This window comes from Colossoma macropomum, unplaced genomic scaffold (genome assembly GCF_904425465.1).
Source record: "Colossoma macropomum unplaced genomic scaffold, Colossoma_macropomum, whole genome shotgun sequence".
Lineage (NCBI taxonomy): Eukaryota > Metazoa > Chordata > Actinopteri > Characiformes > Serrasalmidae > Colossoma > Colossoma macropomum.
Window position 1 is genome coordinate 15,295,186 of NW_023494800.1, and position 20,657 is coordinate 15,315,842.

At 38.0% G+C, this 20,657-nt stretch overlaps 3 protein-coding genes across 3 annotated transcripts in view; 1 reads left to right on the forward strand and 2 right to left on the reverse strand.

Moving 5' to 3' along the window:
- Window positions 1–5,807, reverse strand: part of myo5b (myosin VB) — a 68,752-nt gene extending 62,945 nt beyond the window's left edge. Inside the window, 1 exon segment of the mRNA XM_036587638.1 lies at window positions 5,594–5,807. Coding sequence (XP_036443531.1) covers window positions 5,594–5,623 — 30 coding nt within the window. The 5' untranslated portion in view covers window positions 5,624–5,807.
- An 868-nt stretch (window positions 5,808–6,675) lies between these two features.
- On the reverse strand, window positions 6,676–13,275 carry cfap53 (cilia and flagella associated protein 53). The gene is given in 9 exon segments (XM_036587639.1): window positions 6,676–7,008; window positions 7,127–7,229; window positions 7,806–8,022; window positions 8,912–9,130; window positions 10,033–10,336; window positions 11,575–11,609; window positions 11,611–11,749; window positions 12,083–12,312; window positions 13,114–13,275. Coding segments are annotated over 9 exon segments (1,545 nt in total). The 5' UTR covers window positions 13,186–13,275; the 3' UTR covers window positions 6,676–6,782.
- A 668-nt stretch (window positions 13,276–13,943) lies between these two features.
- chek1 (checkpoint kinase 1) lies at window positions 13,944–20,425 on the forward strand. Its single transcript, XM_036588305.1, has 13 exons — window positions 13,944–14,098; window positions 15,270–15,337; window positions 15,436–15,659; window positions 15,771–15,835; window positions 17,445–17,514; window positions 17,599–17,787; window positions 17,900–18,004; window positions 18,119–18,214; window positions 18,602–18,689; window positions 18,825–18,993; window positions 19,569–19,700; window positions 19,808–19,909; window positions 20,066–20,425. The coding sequence occupies exons 2-13, from the start codon at window positions 15,273–15,275 to the stop codon at window positions 20,159–20,161; spliced, it is 1,401 nt and encodes a 466-aa protein (XP_036444198.1). The 5' UTR covers window positions 13,944–14,098; window positions 15,270–15,272; the 3' UTR covers window positions 20,162–20,425.
- Window positions 20,426–20,657: the final 232 nt, after the last annotated feature.

A 20,657-nucleotide genomic window follows, 5' to 3' on the forward strand; every position in this document is an offset into this window, starting at 1 on the left:
ATTAGTACCACATTCTATAGTACCCAACATAGATGAGATTGCTCTAGAAACACATACGATCATGCCTGTAGAAAAAGCCACCACTATGGTTCAGTGTACCTTCTAGGACAACCTCACACCAGCAGCAGATTTCGGACTGGTTCAGTCTCAGGAAAAATACATGAGTAAAAACATGTCTCAGCTCTCATTCATCAGCGAAGCAGGTCGTTTCAAACTGCCTCAGAGAAAAAGGCAAAGGGCTGAGCTAAGCGGCCACAAAACTCTGTGTGACATTCTCACTTTTGTTCTTTCTTACTAGATTAATTACACTTTCAAAGCCAACCACAACTTTTACTGAACTGCATTTCATTATGTATTTGACAAAGACTCAGCTCAAATAGTATCACTGTGTTTTCTCCCATGTCAGCTTCAGTGTAAGGGGCTGTTTAAAATTACAAAAGAAAATGATAAAGAGAAAAAAGCACCCCCTCGCAACCCAGTTTAACTGTTTACAAAAGTTATTTCTCAAGATAGTACCTGACGAAGTGTACTCGGTTACCAGCACAGGCCTACACTATCGAATTTGAAACCATACAGTGTTGTCTCGAGAGATTTTTGGATACAGTAAAAATAGATGGAATGCTGCTCACAATACGATAGGCTATGATGCAATATGATAGGCTGTTTTACAATTCGATGCAATACAATATGTTGTATTAAAGACCTCACAAGCATTCAACAGCTTTGTGATTACTTCATTACTACAGCACACATGAGACTCAACAGATCACTCAATAGATTGAAACAGTGATTTGTAACTAGAAATTCTTAGTTTTGATTCAGTCTCATCACTAAATAAAAACGGTTCAGCTGCAGCCTTTTAGTTAAGTACATATACAGGCCAAAATATAGATTACAATACGTTTACTTTTCAGCTCTACTATCTATTTTGCTTAGCTCAGGCGTCCCCATTAAGCACTCTTAACAGCAAACTCTAAGTTACAGAGAGTCGTTATACAGTAAATACAAGCCCAACAAATCCATTACTTCCATAATGTTCTGTTAAAATCCAGATAGAACTGACTAATCTATCTGGAGCGTTAAACAATCAAAAGAATGTATAAAGGATTGAGTCATGTGTAGGATTAGTAGCCTAACAACATGAGCCAGTCAGGCCTGTTTTCAATCCCTGAAATAATTTTCACAACACTGAAATATTGCAGCACTGCAAAGATTTTTTTTTCTTGTCCTGATACGTCAGAAAAAAAAGGAGACAACAAATCTGAAAGGGGGAATGGCTGATTAATGTACAGTGTGATTTTTAAATATCCTCTATTATTCAGCGCACCAATAAAGGAAACAATGAGGCACGGAATAGAAAGTGACAAGCTTCACTCAGCGTTTGGGAATTCAAAGCAAGTTCATTCAGCAGTGAGGCGCCCATGTTTTTCCACTAAAGTTATATAAGTTGACTGAATCGTGGCAGCACCATACACAGAATTTGAAAGGTCCCATATCAAGAAAAAAACAAAAACAAAAAAACTAATCCTTACTTTTTTTTTCTTTTATTTTTAATGACAGAGCCTGATGTGGTTTGATGTGGTGTAAACACTGCCAAAGCTTCAAAATGTACCATTCACAGCAAGTCCATATATGGATACTTGGCTTCAGAAAAACAGTCTGTTTTGATTGTGTTGCTTCTGGGATGTCACAAAATTAAATAGCAAACCAGTAAACCAGTCAACCAGTAAATATCATATTCAGCCTACACCAGTTTAGGCACCTGTCCACGCTGACCTTATAAGGACAGTTTCAGCCTGGACTGCTTTTTGAATGAGCCACAATACAGGTCAGCCAATCAGAACATAGATCGTTTACATATCAGTATGAAAGGAGCAGTAACACAAACAGTCTGTTTACTTTGAAGGGACAAAGGGAGGTCATGTGAAATTAATTATGACTGTTCATCATAGGTGGACATCAGAGAGGACAAAATAAAGAGCTGAAGAGAAATGTAGGATACAGGCCCTTTAAAATGTCCATGATAGTTCATTGTTACAACGTCTGAAAATGAATGGGCAGCATAAGAGAAGATGTGCCCTGGATATCAATACACAGCAGCGCCTCCAGTTCATCCACAGTGACAATAACTCAGCTCCAGCTTACAGTGTGATTAAATGGTTTGTGTGTAGGTGAAAAGGTGATAATAGTGCAGCACATCTCTAAAATGAATATAGCTGACTATTCTCAACAAAACAGCCGCTCACATACATTTCTCACATACATACAGAGTGTCTGTGGTGATGCACCGAAACTACCGGCCGACCGAAACTACCCTACCTCACCTGTGTTACCTGTGTACCTGTCCGTATGGAAGTGACTGCTCTAGTAGGAAGTTTCAGCTAGTGAGCTACATAAAGAGCACAGAGAACTCATAGAGACGCTTCGGGAACCATTTTCTAACGTATGTGGTACATCAGTTACTAATTAGCCTTAAGTCACTGGTCAGTGGCTATAAACATGGGCTAGCTAACCTACTGTTGTGGTTTTAAGCAGCGAAGGTTAACGTCCAGTGAAACTTGGAAACAAACAGAAAGGATGATGTTTGGTTCTTGTTTTTTTAGTAGTGAAAATACACAAATATCTGTAGTATGTATAGAGTAAATATCTAAGAAAAAGACATGAAAACACACAGCTAACAGAGAAACTCACCTTAGTGTACAGCTCGTTCACTGACATGGTCCCTGGAGAACTACAACATTAGCACGCCGAGTTTATAGCTTCCTTGCCGCTTGAGAATGAAGGAAATAAGATTTCCATCAAGTTTTATAATCCAGGTAAAACATGTCCCGTCACCATTCCTTGAGTCCTACGTCCTGGTAGCGGTTAACAGTCCCGAGTTTGTACTTTTGAACTCGCACGGAGAGAGATAGTGAGACTGCGCTAGCCCGCTTAGCCGCTGGCTGACTGACCCTTGCCTCCTCTTCACGGCAGGTGTCTATCCCTCTCCATTACGTTTGATAAGTTCAGAAATCCCCTGATCACCTGCACCTTTTCTACTACTCTGTATGGAACAAAGCAAGTATGTTTTGTCTCTGGACCTTACAAACAGTTAAAAGAGACCGATAAAAAATACTGGGAAAAGTAGTGGAGAGGAGAGCTAATTTAAGTTGCTGTGTTTCCTTTCCGTATCCATTGACTCCACCACAGTGCGTGAGAGCCAAAGCTCAACGGCTTCACCTGACAGAGGCTGCGGACTGCAGGTCCGAGAGCGACATCTGCAGGTCAGTCAGGGCACTGCATCACGGTATAATGACCACACTGAAGAGCTTAACTAGAGAAACTCTGCAGGTTTTATGTACACAATTATAAAAAGATGACTCTTCAAGGGTTCTTTAATAAAGGAAATAGTTCTATTTGGAACCATACGTTCTATATAGAACCATTCGTGCTTAAATGGTTCTTTACATGGTAAAATGTTTTTTCAGATTGATGGAGAATGAGATGTATATGGTTCTACATAGATAGCACCAAATAGGGTCAAGCTTGTAATAATAGCAGAACCCTTTTGGTGATATATAGAACCATTTTCAAAGTTCAAGTTTCTAGATAGATTCACATTCTCTATCAGTCGGAAGGATAATTTCACTATGCAAAAAAATTTAAGTGTGCAATTGTTCTATATAGAACTCATGGTTCTAACAGAAACATTGCCTTTACTAAAAACTCTTGAAGAACTATCTTTTTAAAGAGTGTAGTAGGCCAGTGTTTTTCATTCCTGGTTCTTGAGTATCATTGTATACTCAGTTCAAGGTTTGGTAATTGGTTAAAAGGCGAATCAGGTATGTTCTCATACAAAACAAAAAGCATCAGTATATTGGTTCCATATGCTAAAAGTGTAAACATGGGAATTATTGACATCTTACAGGAGGTTTCCACTAATGTTTTGAAATATCTGCATAATTCAGTTGTTGGGATGTAAACAAGGTCATTCAGTTGAATTGAAATAGTGCATTGTAGAGAAACTTGCCAACTCAGATTTTCTTTACAGTGGTGGTGATAGGAACCAGGGGTCATGATGTTAACAACGCAATTAAAGCCATTTTATTTCCTATCCACAATGACCAGTGAACTTATAAGTTTCTTCTGAATTTTCATATGTAATGTTGATAAAATAGTGGTAAATCTGAAAAAAATCCTTTTCTTTGCATATTTTTATTTCTTAGAACACCCTGCATGTTGCAATACTTGAGGTATGTGGCAGGCTGTACGTAACCATTTTTTTAATGTGAGGGAGCTTTTAGAGACATTAAACACCTCAGACGTCTGGTTCCTATCACTACCACTGTGAACAATTCTGACTAAGTTTTTCTAGAATTAAGCATTTCACATCCAACCACTCTTAATGACTTTTTTTATATCTTAATGATTCAGTTATGCAGATATTTGAAAAATAAAACAATTGTGGAATTCAATTTTAATATATAACTTAAAAATGTAGCATTTTTTTCCCTTTTTCTAATAAATGTAAATGCAAAGATGAGAGGCCTCATCATTTTTTTTTCCAGATTAGTATATGGAAATTATGGGCTATATTTAATTTTTTCCCCTGAAGGTTATTTGTTTCACTGTGAAAACATTCAGCTACACATTAAACCAGACAACATATCATACACAAACAGTCTGATGTAAGAGGTGAGTGAAGTTCTCCACTGCAAACTGTAAGAGTTAATGAACTATTCATTGCAGAGGTGTTTAAAATAGCTGAAACCATTCTCAGTATTGTAAAGTTTCAGTATTGTTACTTTAATCAAATAATGAGTCATACAAAAGGAAAATCAATGAGCGTAAAACTATCTTGTCTGAAAACTCCTCAAGTTCCAAGTTCTGTATAGAGCTGCAGTGGAATTCTTAGTACTCCAGCATACATCAGCACAGAACCATCTCCTTAACATACTTTGATCTAAAATTTAAATGTGAGACATAAGAGCAACAGCAAAGTAGACCAGGTGCAGAACCACCACATCAGAATGAGACTAAAAGCAGAAAGATGGAATGGAATTTGAATGACGTGGTAAAAAAGATGAATTAATTAACTGGAACTGACAAGAAAGCTGATTCCTTCCTTTGCAAACTTGAGTGCAGGCAAAATTTAAAATACTCAAAAATGCAAATCCAGCAACTAAGTAAATATAACTTCAGTATGTTCTGTATGTTGTATGATTTACACACCAGAATTAAGGTGTATTGTACGCTATTGTAGGCCTGTTTGTCTTATATTTGTTTTATTAAACAATGAATGATCTCAGCAAGGTTCATGGGCTCTGTTGACCTGTTATCTGCAGCACGCAGAGAGAAAAGAGGGCATGTGTGAGTTACTGGGTGTAACACAAGCTTGTCAAAATCTCCTTATTTTCCGTGCTGTAGGTGCCACAGTGACGTGCACATTTGCTTCAACAATACAAATCACAGTCTAGCTAATGTGGTGGCCTCACATTAGACACACATACATGCGTTATTAGCAGAATATACCAACCTTAATCTCACATACCATGCCAAGAAATGAAAACAAAAGTAGAATAGAGTCTACTCAGATTAGTAAAGACTGTTTTACCTTGACATAAAGCTCAGGCTCGGCCTTCATCTTCTCTTTGCCTTTTAACTCAAGATTGTAGCAGTATCCACAAAACAAATGCTCTGAATCACAGGGCTGAAAAGCTCTTCAGCATATTTCTCTATTCTCAAGTCATTTTTTAAAAGCAGTAAAATGGAGCACTAAGATGACAGTGTTACGAACCCCAGGCTGGGAGTGAACTAACTACTGTAGACTTGAGTAACAGCCTAAGTGGCAAAATGGAAGAAGACAGAAATGACATCAGGCAAATTGCTCCACTCCCAAACCACTCCTTCATCAGGTATGGGGTGTTGAGCTCTTTAACATGCTTCAGCAGTCATGGAATAGTCAAACCTGTACAAACATAAGGTGTAACACATGTGGTAATCATTTGAGCGTGAAGGCTATTGGACAGAAGCTTACTGTCCATTTATTACATCAAATACTGCAATCCTGTGGTTCATCTTTCAGGATTTACCTGAAGTCAGACCACCAAACATAATCTTCTCCATGTCAATGCTGTCAAATGTATTTAATTATAGCATGCTAAAGACAAATCGAAGAGAGACACATTGTCTTACTGTTCCTTCATGAGCGTGCGCCATGGGGGAGGGGCGTACCTGTGTCACAGCAACAGTTACACAGCACAGAGATTAACGTGAGCAAGCATAAAGGTCTCTATGGAAAACATGACTTAAGCTTGATTTAAGTGCCATATTCATCACTGGTTGAGTAAGAAGAACCTTTGTTATGTAAGATTTCACTTATTTGGCTGAGTATTCAATTTGACCCCAACAAAATCCAGGCAGTCAAGTCAAGCAAGTTTAGCAAATATAGGTACATGAACAGACTGCAACCTAAGCCAAAAGTAAATACAGCTTGATCATCACCCAAAATAACCTTGTGCCCTGCATGAAAATCTTTAAAATTAGTTTCGCAGATCTTGCGATTTTAAGATGTACAATAAACAATAACTTTCCCCAACAGCATAAGACTTCCAGTTTTAAGAATTCCTCATTTGAGCTCACATAAACAATTTTTCTTAAGGAAATTATTAATCATTACACTGAAGATGCAAGAGGTGACCAAGTATACTTTATTTAATTTCTTTTTTTTTCATAGGGGCATTTGAGTATTGAGTTCTAATCATGTACTGTTAGCATTGTTAGGCAATTAGCTTATGCCAGGTTTAGCTGGAGGTGGGTCGATCTCTTCTCCTGAAGGGGTGAACTGCTGTAGTGTTGGAGACAGGCCTGGACAGGATGTCCTGTATCTTCTGATTGTACTTCTCCTGGTAGATCAAGCCCCTCTGGAACTCCTGCTCTTTTTCAGCCTTCTCCGCTTCACGTAGCTGCTGCTGGTGCAACATCTGAGCCAGCAGATCAGCCTGGTATTCCTGACAGGCTTCCCTGAGACTGCAGAAGAGCAGGACATTATATTAGTAATCTCAGGTTAGATAGATGGATGGATGGATGGATGGATGGATGGATAGATAGATAGATAGATAGATAGATATTCCTGCCTGAAACCAACCAAGTTTTTTCCTGTTCATCCAACAGCTTGTTTTCCTGGATGACTCTATTCAGCTCCTCTCTCTCCTCAGCAAGTTCAGCCTGTTTCTCAGCATTACGCTCCACTGAATAAAAACAAAGAAAGAAAGAAAAAAGAAAGATAAAAGAAAGAAAAAATGTATCTTTAAAACTTTCCAAGAAATACTAAACACTTTAATAAACAGAAAACGTGTACATTCTCAGAAATGATGTGTTAATTGTCAAGACTCTTTAATCTGCTTTGTTACCCGTTTTACCTATTTTGTGTCATATTTTAATCCATTTTAACACATTTTGTATTAAAAGTAACTGTTATTTACTAGAGCACCCAAAGCTACTTGAGTGCTGATAGCTGCCCCTTGTGGAGAATCTTCAGCCTATGTCTATGAGGTGCTTTGCAGCTAAAAACCAAAAGGGTATACCCCCTTGATGAAAGCGTATGAAGCCACTATGTAGACAGGCAGTAGTTTTTAACTGTCCTACTTGTATATGCTCCTACAGTCACTTTCTCTAATTCGTTTAGTTCTACATTTTTTCCTCGTCAGTTCCTTGAACCTACAGATAATCTTCACTATTTTCAAATCCACTACAGCAGAGCAAGATGTTTTCCCTCTCAAGTACTGAACACTGTTTAAGTGCTGAACATTTAGCTTCTTCCTTACATTTTTCCTGGATTTGTAAGCGGCGAATGTCCAGTACATCTTTCATGAGCCGATCTCTGGCTTCTTTTTCCAGACGCCATTGTTGCACTCTGCGGCTCCAGGTTTGCTGGAGCTCCGCTTCGATCAGCTTCTCTGTCTCTGCCTCCTGACGTCTCTGCTCCTTCAGCTGCTCGGCCAGGTACTGACGATACTTCTGCTGCTCCTCACGTAGTTCCAGCTAATAGAAATGTTTCACTAACATGAGCCTTAACACGCTACAGGCCAAAAGTATGGAAGTAAGTGATTTTTTTAAAAGATTCAAATGTAATTTACAATTACATACAGTTTTACATAACCAAAACATCACACATCACACATTTACCAAAGGATAGACCAAAGGAGTTTTTCTAAAATATTTAATTGATTTGCAGTCACATAGTTAGTGAAGTATTCAAGTATTTTATATAAATTCACACACACACACACACATTAGCTACAGCTCTTTAAATGTCCTCAGGAGGTTGACAGACACCTATCCATCAATTTCTGTGTGTTTATATTGGTTGAACTGTAGCTGAAACGCAGCTAATGTGAAATGTGTTAATGTGATATGACTAGCTTCCAATAGATTATTGTTGGGAAGGGGGTGAAAGCGCACATTTCGTTGCAGTGCATGCTGGGGATTGTAGTGCAGAGCATCATGAAACAGGCCAATATTAATAGAAAATTTAAATAATTCCATGGCCCGGATAAAATTGTGTTTGACAAATGGGCTCTAAGGTATTAACCAGACAGCAACCAGTTTTTGTATATTTATTATTATATATTTAATAACTTAATACACCTAATTCATATCTGAATGTGACAAGTGGGTTTATTACTCGAGTTGCAATAAAAGTCTGAGAAAGTATCACGTTTATTTTTTTGTTCATGTTTATTTTTTGTTGGCATTGGCACTGTTTCCAAACTTTTGGCATATAGTTTATATATTTTCTGTTCACTTGTAAAGATTTCAATACCACAACCACACACTGTATGGCTGAAATGAAAACTGCACACATCCTCTTACCATGACTCTTCTCATATACAGTTCCTCTTTGCTTTAGTGTGGCGTAATTAAATCTTACCTTTCTGAGAGCTTCTTCCTTTTTCTCATCCCTCTCGTGTGTCAGCAACTGCTCCAGAATGCTCATATCCAACGCCAGCTCATCCTGCTGCTCCTGCGCCACTCGTTTCATCTTTAGCCGCAGGGAGAGATCCAGCTGCCTGCGCCGGCTTTGCTGGCTCTGGAGCTTCTGCATGTGCCCCCGCTGTTCCTCCAGACGCAGCATCTCCCTCTGTTCTCGCTGAACAACACAACACACAAGCACAGCTTCAGAAAATACAGAGGAACCAGGTACAGCAGCAGTCAAAAGTTTGGACACAACCCTCATACAAGGGTTGTCATTTATTGCGATAGTGAATATATCAAAACACAGATGAAAAAAGCGTTGAACAAAATTATATGTTTATAATTTTTACAATTCTAAAAATATTATATAAATTATATAAACATTAAATATTAAAAAATATAGATTCTTCCAAGTAGAAGAATGTCTTTATACAGCTTTTTAAACTCTTGGCATTTTCACAAGCAGCTTCATGGGACGCCACCTAGGATGCTTCTCCAACACACTTGAAGAAGATCCACATACCGTTGCAGTTGGAAAAAAACTTTTGTTAAAAATAAATCTTTTTGAAAAATCTTTTCGTTGTTTTTACATAATTTGAAAATGCCAGTTTAAACTATGTCAGAATTTTATGATGAATGGGGAAGTAGAAATGGTCTAACATGAAACAGGTTTTCATTAATTTGTACTGAAAGTTTAAAATGTTTAAAATGTTCCTTTAATGTTACTGTTTTAGAGATATGAGGTTATAAATTCAAATAAATTCATACATATGCATTTACATTCATGCCTTTGGCAGACACTCTTATCCAAAACAACTTACATTTTAATAATGTTACAGAGGTAGGCAAATATAGTGTTAGGAGTCTTGCCCAAAGACTCTTGTTAGTATAGCGGTATTTGGGCCTGGCAAGGGCAGAGGTATTACCCATATGAAAAACAGATATTCAGTTAGGTGCGTCCACACTTTGTACCGTCCATTATTCAGACAATGTATGTATACTATTATTATTCAAAGTATAGCATTATGTTAGTATTGGCATATAGAGCCAAATTTGCTCATTATATAAAATTTTCACCAGTAACTGGGCCTCTTCTTCTTTGAGCTGTTTGGCCTGCAGTCTCTGCTGCTCTGCAGCCTCCATCTGAGCCTGCAGGAAAGCCAGCGTCTGAAAGTTGCTTTCTCGCTGACGCTGGGCCTGCTGGTTCTCACGCTCCTCTTTGGCTAGCCGGTCACTCTCCCACAGCTGGGCAAAGAGCATTTCTTCACCCTGATGCAGCCGGCGCTCTTCCTCCCGTGAACGGATCTGTGCAGCTCGCTCCCTGCAGACCTCATCCTGTCTGCGATGTGTCTGAGCAGCCCGCAGCTCCTCACACTGTTCTCTGAAACACAAGCGGGTGGAACATTCCGGAGATCTCTTATGTCGATATTCCAGAAGGTAAATGCCATAACAGGGGTATAGATTACCTTTCGAAAGTTTGAAATCACTGTTTAAAAGTTTGGAATGAATGGTTTCAATAATTTAAATCCAATCTGATTGCAGATAAATGTATGAAATGATTCTAATACACTAGTCCTGTGCAGCTCCAGTAAGTAAGTAGCCTCTTTCTGCAGGGCCCCTAGTAGCCATTCTGCCAGTGGAATGGAAACCAGCTTGTATATTTTTCATCAATATAATCAAATATTTTTTCCCTTTTATTTAGATTATTTGGGACAACTGATGTCTCTCTGTGTGTGATGTGTTGTAATTCTGTGTTGAGCTGCTAGCTAACAATGAGGGGCAAAAAGGGGTGAGGGGTCTTTCACCCCTCAGTGCTCTCTAGCAGCTCAACCACCCACTGTGAAAAAACAATCATGTACAACTGCCACAATAAAAATAGCATTTAAACACATTAAAAATACTTTTATAAATGTTGACTTGTTTGCTCACATACAAAGATGAAAAACCAGTTTGTTTCCAGTTTTGTGAAACAGACACATTTCCGTCATAGAAATATATTACATCAAAGTTATTGAAGAACAAATATACAAAGCTCAGCAGAGAAAAGTCCAAAACAAGCAGACATAGTATTGTATAGTATTGTACATCTACTGCAAAAATTATTAAAAACACAAAGAAGCTGTAAATAAACATTTTAGATGTGTCCAGAATGATGAGCTGTAGAAGATCTAAAATGACTAAGAAAGCTGTGCAGTATTAAAAAGTAAGTTATAAATCATAATACAATAATAATATATTTTCACGATTTTCACGTATTTCACAAGTGTAGATCAAATCTCAAGGTGACTAACTTGTCAAAAAATGAATGTAAATAGATAAAGACAGTATATTGCTTATCATTTAAAAATTTCTTGTTCACAGAATTCTTGAATTATTAAGGAAAACATCTAAAAATACCTTTTGGCAAATAATTTGTAATATTTAAACCCACATCATGTATGTCATTATTGTATATGAAGTAACAAAATTGTTAATATGGCTAGTGAATTCTAACTTTTGAACGATAGTATATATACAAAACATTGTGATATCTTTATATAGCTTTACAGAATTTCAGAGCACACAAGCAGAGTTGCTTTGGAAGCATAAGGGTTTTGGCAATGAAGAAAATGTTTGTACCTGAACAGCTGATCGAGCTTATCAGCAACAAGTTTTCTGTCTCTCGCTCTCCCTTTTCTCCTGCAGATACTTTGCTCTCTCTCTCATTTTAGTTTGCCTCTCAAGCACTGTCTCTTTCTTTTCTTCTTGCTCTCTCAGAAATTCTCTCTCCTCAGATTCCAGCATCTCACGTAGCCTGTAAAAAGAGGGAAATAAGTGAGAGAAAGACAACTGAAAAGAAAGCCAGAGAGAGTGATCAAGTGCTAAAAATGTCATAACTGAAGTGTAGCTCATTCTACCCCAGTTGTCACCAACCCTCCTCTTAAAGATCTACCTTCCTGTACTGTTCACCTCCAACCCAAATCTGACAAACCTCATTCAGCAAATCAAGGGCATCTGAAGGCAGTAATTGGGTTGATCAGGTGGGGCTGATTAGGGTTAGACCTAAAGTCCGCAGGAAGGTAGATCTCCAGTAGCAGGGTTGGTGACCACTGTTTTGCCCAATGTAAAAATTAAATCAGTTAAAAACCTTTCTCTCCTTTCATCAATGCTCATCTGATACTGTCCCATGGCCTCCTGGACACGCCTCTCTATAGTGGCCGACACCATCCGCCGTTCAGTGTTTCTTTCCCAGCGCATTCTCAGGTCACAGGCACTTTGGTCTTTGGTAAACTCCAGCACCTTGTCCCGCATGGTCTCCTGTTTCCTCCGCTCCAAGATAAGGTAATCAGGGGGTCTGGATGATGGATATCGTGCCCTCTAAAAAAAAAGTAAATACTGAATGAAGACCTCACACCAACAAATAACTGAAGTAGTATTGGCACCATATTCCCCTCCTATGCAAAAAACATATATTGTTATACAGCAATGTGCAAAAGTCAGAGACCAATTTCCAGTTAAAACAGCAATAAATACAAGTTATTTGTTTTTTAAACTTCAGGGAAAAAAACAGAAACATATATTTTACAAATAATTATACAGAAGCATCAACAACTAAATATTATATGAAATTTTCAGAATTTAGTGTGCCAATTCTTTTCATGGGGCTTGCTTTCAATTTAAAATCTGCAGTGATATTTTTCCACACCTCCAAAGTTCAGTCTTAGAAGTTGGTTGAATTTTCTATTCTCATAATCCTAGTAATCCCAAACAGATTTAATGATGTTAAGGTCTGGACTCTGGGGTGGTCAGGCGATTGTTCTGGGAATACCAACAGTTTCGTTGTTTGATTCACAAATTTCCTTTTCTCTGTAAAGGCTTGGTAATGTAAATGTCTGGGAGTCACTGATGACCGTGCTGGGAAACTTTGGTTTACTGTACAGCAGAGGCCACAAAACTAAAATCAAATCTCTCAAAGTGTAAAAAGTGCAGAACAGATTTAATTTAAGGCATTTTTTTTACGTTGTTAGTGTCATTCACCCCTGACATGCTGTCTGTTCTGCAACCTCACAGCTGTGGAGTTTATCTGTACAAATTCAACAGAGATTCGCACAACACACATCAGTCTTGCTGACCAGCTCCTGTAGCGAGAACCTCTGAGAGGAGATAAAATGAGCTCACCACTGCCACTGAATGAGGTGTTGGTCCGGTGAACTCCCGGCACTGTGCTCGGTTTCTCTGACTCATCAGCATGTTAGACTCGTAATCTTTAAATCAAAATGTTGCTCTGAGAGACTGATTTTAAACTCGAAAGGAAAATTGTTCCTAAACCACTTCTGTGTACGGAACTATTCTCCTGTAGCCATAGCAACGTGTGATGTCACGCCCCTGTCTCATTTTACAGCTCCTAATAATAGAGCACATGCTCCAGGCAATTAATAACTCTGTGAAACTATAAAAAAAAACAATAAAATATAAAAAATCTTATAAGCATAAAAACCTATTAGCAGTCACAATATTCTCTGTACTGTAATTTCTGGGAGTTTATACTTATACTATTCGCCGTCCTCTTAGCAGTGCAGTGTTTTTTTCAGAATAAGAGTCACTGATTGACTGCTGTTTATTGGTTTAGTTTGTTACTTTAGACTATGTTCGAAATGACTACTATGTAGTCGTTCACTACATATAGTTTGTTTTATAGTGCACTGATAGGAGAATGACCTTACAGCGACTGAGGTTTATCATTGAGAATTCGGAAAAAAAATACCAAATGGCCGACACACTCTAATGACGGGATTATAGTGGGAGTGATTCTGAATGCTTCTTTAACGCTTTTATTACGTTGTCACGACACATATAAATGAAAACGTGTGACATAAAATATATTACATGTGTTCTGAGTAAAAAACAGCTTTCTGAAGCGACGCGTTGAGGCTTTTATTTTGAAAAAAAAATTGATATTATTGTTTCTTGCTTCTAGTGACGTCTTTGGTCCTAAACGCGCCAAAGTTTGTAGCGCTCGGAGTTTTAGAGGGCGAGTCGGGCTTTTTAATCTCTTAACATTTTCCAGCAACCAGCCTGCTGACATTGAGCCGTATCCATCTAATCATATGGAACAAAGACCTGTTATTTGTAACCTTACATCCACAAAACAGTAGTGTATAAGGTAAGTTAGGACAGCATAAATCCACAGAGAGAGAGTTTGTTGTGTGCCCTCTTCCCTCCCTCGCTGTGTAAGGCTAGGTTAGCTGTCTGAGCTCTGGTCTCTGGTTTCTGGTGTAGCCGTTAAGCCATCTTATGAAATATTTCCAAATTTAGTGTTACTAATTATACGAAGCTAAGAGCTGAGTCACCACGTCTTGGTGCTTACTTCATGAAGTTTAATGCCAGACCAATAAGAAAAGAAAATTGAACACTTGTATGGTGGAAGACGACCACAAAAGCCTAAGTAACGTTAGACGTATTATTAACTTCTACTCTTTCCATAAAAGTCTCATCAACTGAAATTTACCTGCATGACGTGTTAGCGTAAAATACTTAAAAGTAGTGTCAGAAGTAAAAAGTTTTTTCATGACCATGTAAACAGAATTTATAAACTTTATAGAGACATATAAACTTGTAATGTTTACTCCTCAGAGGAGTAAACATCAATGTATTTAAGCATATAAAGTTAATAATGTCTTTCTCATGCAGATGTCTCAAATTGTAAATGTATTTTTAGTTGAGGTGGAGTGGAGCTCTAAGTAAGTCTCAAGCTTTGTCAGAATCAGTTCTGATCATACATTCAAATGGGAGCTTGACTTTTTTATGGGGTGGGCCGAGAGTCAAAAAAGACAAGGAAGACAGGTTTAAAGTCAGGTTTTTTAAAAATATATTCTATAACAGTGCACTACATGTTGATACTAAAATGCAATTTAAATGGGAAATACAAATGTAGTAAGCTTTATGTATATCTTCAAAAACATGTATGTTTTTTCATCGGGTGAGGAGGTGTGGTTACGGCAGCTTTTTTGTTGTCCCCACGAAGCATATTTGGCCACACTTTAGGCAGCCCTGTGTTAAAATACTTTTAAATAGACTGCATATCATGATAGTTCTTAAAAGTATCAAAATATAGACAATCAGACTGAATCTCCTTAGAATCAGAAATTTTATTAAACAAGAAAACAGGTACTGTAAGATCTAGTTAATGTTGCCTGATGGTTACCTCAGCATTTCACCCCTAGACTGAATTCATCCCACATTTATAAATGTTTATCAGATTTATCCTTCAGAATCAGAAATTCGTTGTAAACAGTGTACCTGGCCTCCTCACCTTGTGTTACATATGTCCTCAGATCATGGCTGTGCCTTTCGTTCAAGACTGGGATTTGGTGCAGACCCTTGGAGAGGGTGCTTACGGCGAGTAAGTATTCGTCCTGTGTCTTTTTGTCCTCTTGCCATTCTCAGCATTCTGCCCTGTGACCTCTTTTTATGCCTTTTTTTGTTTGTTTGTTTTTTTAGGGTGCGTCTATTGGTCAACAGAAAGACAGAAGAAGCAGTGGCAGTGAAAGTTGTTGATACGTCCAGAGCCAAAGACTGTCTAGACAATGTGAAAAAAGAGGTGTGTGTGCACAAGATGCTTTCACATCCCAATATAGTGCGCTTCTTTGGGCACAGGAGCGAGGGTCCGGTCCAGTACATCTTCCTGGAATATTGCAGTGGTGGAGAGCTTTTTGATAGAATAGGTGAGAGCAGGAAACATTGATGTAATCATGCTGTAAAGTGAGACTAAGTTGCTGTTAGTCTGTTTAACACATATTTGTGAGTAGTTGAACAGTTGTGCTCTTTTGTCACAGAACCGGATGTGGGGATGCCAGAAAAAGAGGCTCACAGGTTTTTTCAACAGCTGATAGGAGGAGTGGTGAGTGGCAGTGTTTTGTTATCATTTAGGGCTGACCTGAACAGCATTTTACAGGCATCAGATACTCATTGGTATTTCTGACTACTCGTTTTCAGAGTCACTCTTAAAAAGCAATAATATCCACTTTGCATAATTAGCTTACTTAATGATTTTAAGTAAGTTACCACTGAAACTTTGATCATTTACACTCTGTGGTATGTGGCTCTTGAACTAAAGGCCTAAAGGGTTGTTGGCTTCAGTGGAATTCACCCACATGCCAGACTAGAAGCACCATGACAGCCACAGTGCTAGTGCTCCCTCCTTATGCACTGCCAGAACTCACCACAACAAACAGGGTTGAGGCTCTGAGCTCCTCAGTTTGATTAGTATCTCTGTACTTACATGTTTGTGCTGTGACTTGCTGTGCCTTAAAATACCATCCTCTTACTGTAATAAACAAAAAATGAATCCTGTCATTCACCGTTTTTCGGATTGTCAGATAATTTAAAGTGCTTGTACACATGATTTCTTCCTGAGGTAGGAGTTTTTTTAGTTACAGTGGCCACATGTTAAGCAGTGCAGTTTGTTGCACTCTGAGGCAAGGTGACGTGGATAATTGGCATGAATTTATGATGTATTCAGCTCAGCTTGCTATAATTTAATAACAATTAATAATATATTAATAATATATAACAATTAGTGATGCTCTGAAATTCTTGGCCAGAAAAGCTAAAATTTTGTGTGTTTGTTTTTAAAATGTATGTTTATTCAAAGATATAAATACTAAACATACAAACCACAAACTAGTAAATAAATAAAATACACTTTTGTTATTGATTGAATCTGCTTTCAATAACTTTCAGTAGGACAGAACTGAGCAGACATTAAAGGGGAACTATTTAATAAAATATTTAATCATTCAACTGTTTAGATGTAAACAAAATCATTCAGTGTGGTTTGGTGTGAAATGCTCCCTTCAAGACAAATTTACAGAGTCAAAATTATTCACCGTTGTAGTACTAGGAACCAGACATCCATATGTCTACACTACAAATATCACCATTTTATCTGCTATCCAGTATGACCAGTGAACTTACATTCTTCAACAGCAGAGAACGGTTATTTATCCAAGGCAGTGACTTAAAGTATTTTGTAGTTCTTTTTTGCACTTTTGCATTGTCCTTTGTATTTTTTGTCATTTCAAAAGTTGGAGCTGCAGATGGCGTTGTTGTGTCAGCAGCAGCTTTCCTTCCCGCTTCTGTTTTGCTGTGTTCTGCATATCAGACTGTGTTGTAATATCAAACTTATACTGGAAAAGTTTTTGAATGTCATGCCCTCTCTTGATTGATACACAGTTTGAACAGTCTTATGTCCCTCATAGATACGATGATTTAGTTCCACTCTGCATGTTTTGATGCTTTCCTAAGAAGAACTGTTTTATTTAGAATGCTTTGCTGATGAAATGTGTTTTAGGCTCAAATTTTTGTTATTCCGTAAACTCAATGAAGAAATGAATGAATACTCAAGTCTTTGAATTATTTGGGCTAGCCCTATTATCTGTGCTGCCTTTGACAAATCATGTTAAACTGTATCACTTAGGATGTTTTTCTGGATCTTTTTCTTCACACAGGAATATCTACATGGTATTGGGATCACACATCGGGACATCAAGCCAGAAAACATCTTGTTAGATGACAAAGGTGACTAGTTTTAATGGACTAGAATAAAAATGTAGTCTTACCCAAGATTGGATGTTTATTGTTTGTTCATTTTATCTTCCTCAGATAATCTGAAGATCTCAGATTTTGGGCTAGCTACCATGTTCCGCCACCGTGGGCGAGAGCGTTTGTTGACTCGGCTGTGTGGCACGCTGCCATATGTGGCTCCAGAGCTGATGTCTCGCCCTGAGTTCCATGCTCAGCCTGCAGACGTCTGGGCGTGTGGTATTGTGCTTACTGCTATGCTGGCTGGAGGTGAGGAGAAACCATCCTGTTTTTTTTTCTTTAAAGAGAAGCAACGGTGGTTAGTGTTAGTCCACCAAGTATTTTGCTGTTCTGTCTCTGACGCTTTTGTCTGCTTTTACAGAGCTACCATGGGATCAACCAAGTGAAAGCTGTCAGGAGTATTTTGATTGGTTACAGAAGAAAACCTACCTTACACCATGGAGGAAAATTGATTCAGTGCCCCTTGGTAATTGACAGTATAGTTCATAGTATTGATAATTTAAAATAGTGACCTTTTTTTCCTCTTTTCATAGCTCTTTGTGTCCTTTCTGAACTCCACACCTCTTTGCCTTATTTATAGGTCTGTTAATGAAGATACTGCTACATAGTCCTGAGGACAGAATGACCATTCCTGATATTAAAAAACACCGCTGGTTCAGTCGAAGCTTCAAATCAGGTGCCTGGCTGAATAGGTTTCACATGTTCTTATATGTTCTTATACAGAAAGCTAGGTACATCAGTATTTGTAGTTTTCTTCCCCTGGACTGGACTAAAGCAGAAAATTGTCTATTGTTGAGTTTTAGTTTTAGTTCGCTTAGCATTGACATATTTAACTGATTGGCCAGATTTTATGACATACATTTGGCGACAACAACTGATCTAACTGAGATTGTGGGCTTTATGGCCTTATGATATTTTAGAGCCAGGAGCGGCTCTGCCTCCCATGATATTTGCACAGCTTTAATTCTTCACATATATGTAAATTTTTGACCATGTTTACAGCTGTCTGTAGGGGAATTCATATTGATGTAATGGGCTCATGGTTTTTGTGCTGTTGCTTCAGGAGTAAAACGGCAGAATGATGTACATGGACCACTGACCAAGATGCTGAGGTCTGATTCTGAGCAGTTGCAGCTGGCACGAACAAACAGGTCTGGAGCTAAGTACTAAGATAGTTGAATCATTTCAGTACCTGTCAGCATAGAAGAATGATTTGTTCGAGAGAAACTATTACAATGATTTGATAAGGACCACATCCCTGACTGACAGCATCTGTGTTTCCTCAGTGATGACCGGGTGCAGATTTCCAGCTCTCAGCCAGAGCCTCAAGGGTTATGGGAGGTTAGGGAGGATGTAGTACACACTGAAGGAGGTCAGGTCAGCTTTTCTCAGCCTGCCTGCCCTGACCACATGCTACTGGGCAGCCAATTGCTGGGCACTCCAGGTGCCAGCCAGGTAATCATGCTGATGTGCTACATATATGGTTCTGTTCAGATGTTGTTTTCCTGCTAATGTTGTTTTCCACTAATATTTACAAGCTCTGTGAGTTCTCATACTTTGGCTAGATTTTAGATATATTTTCATTAAATGTTCAAAGTGTGCCTATAAAGTTTTTCTTATTTGTTTCCTAGGTTTATAAGTGCTTTGTTTATAGCTATTAAGCATTTATCATTCTGTTTTTTTGGTTCCTGTCTATGTTCATATATGGCAGTTTTTATATAGCACATGTAGTGCACAGAAGTAGTATTTTCATGAAAAAGTAGTGATGTTTTAACGACTAGTAAATATCATGAAATAAATTGATGTCAAGCAGTGAGAAGCTTGCATTAATGATACTATAGCTGGAATGTTGGAACAGAATTCTGAGCCACTTTTAATCTTATTAACGATAAAACCTTCCTTTGCTAGATATTTAAGTAATTTCTCTGTAATAATCACAACACCTTTATGTGTACTGGGCTTTATTGAAGTGCCTAAATGCATTGTTATTCTGCATATAAGAATTGCTCTAAAGGAACTGTTTTCCACAGAACCCATGGCAGAGGTTAGTGAGGAGGATGACCAGGTTCTTCACTACCCTGAATGCAGAGAAATCCTGCGCTGCCCTTCGTGATGCCTGTATTGCCATGAGCTACACATGGAAACAGACTTGCACAAACCAGGTACCGTACAGATATCTTGGACATTAACTCATATACCTGTCTTTATGACTGAATATAAACAGGTGTTTTTACTTTAAAAATGTTCTCTGTTTCTCTTTGAATATCAGGCAACAGTGTCCACAATGGATCGCCGTAACAACAAGCTGATCTTCAAAGTGCACTTCTTGGAGATGGAAGAACGTATTCTGGTAGATTTTAGACTATCAAAGGTAAAGGAAAACATTTAGTTTTTCAAGGAAAGTACCTGATGACAGTGTTGATTTCAGTTACAGCATCATCTATGAAGTGTGATTGCTGGCAGCTATGAGGATGTAATTGCTTGAGAATACCTAAATACTCAGTCTCTAAACCTTTTTCATTTTCAGGGTGATGGCTTGGAATTCAAAAGGATATTCCTGAAACTCAAACAGAAGCTGTCTGACATCATAAGTAACCAAAAGGTTCCTGTTCCTTTTACATAAATTAATTAATGCAACTAAACACACACATACACACTTTGTCTTTGTTGTATGTCTTGTTCTTATGTATGTTTGTACATCATGTAACACTATGTGTAATCTGACCAGTGCCTCCAGTTTGTTAGCAAGAGTGAGGTATTTTTTAAATCCTTTTTAGTGTTAAAACAACATGTGAACATTGTTTGTTCCTCACTCTTTTTAAAGGTTTACTCAGCTGGTCATGTTAGAAGAATTGACAATAAATGTAGTTGCAAAAATATAAAAAGATGCAACCGTCTTGACAGTACTTGACAGTGCATGTTTGAAAGATGTTGAAAATAGCTTACAACAAGCTTGTCATTTTAATAGCATGAAGCTGCTTATTGTAGTTTGATATCTAGTTGACTGAATTAAAACCAAAATGAAGGAACCCAGAGAAATCAGAAAATAGTGTAACTTTATTGTTTACAAATGGTTCAGTTTCAAAATATCAAACTTTTACTCAGTTTATCCAGTCATA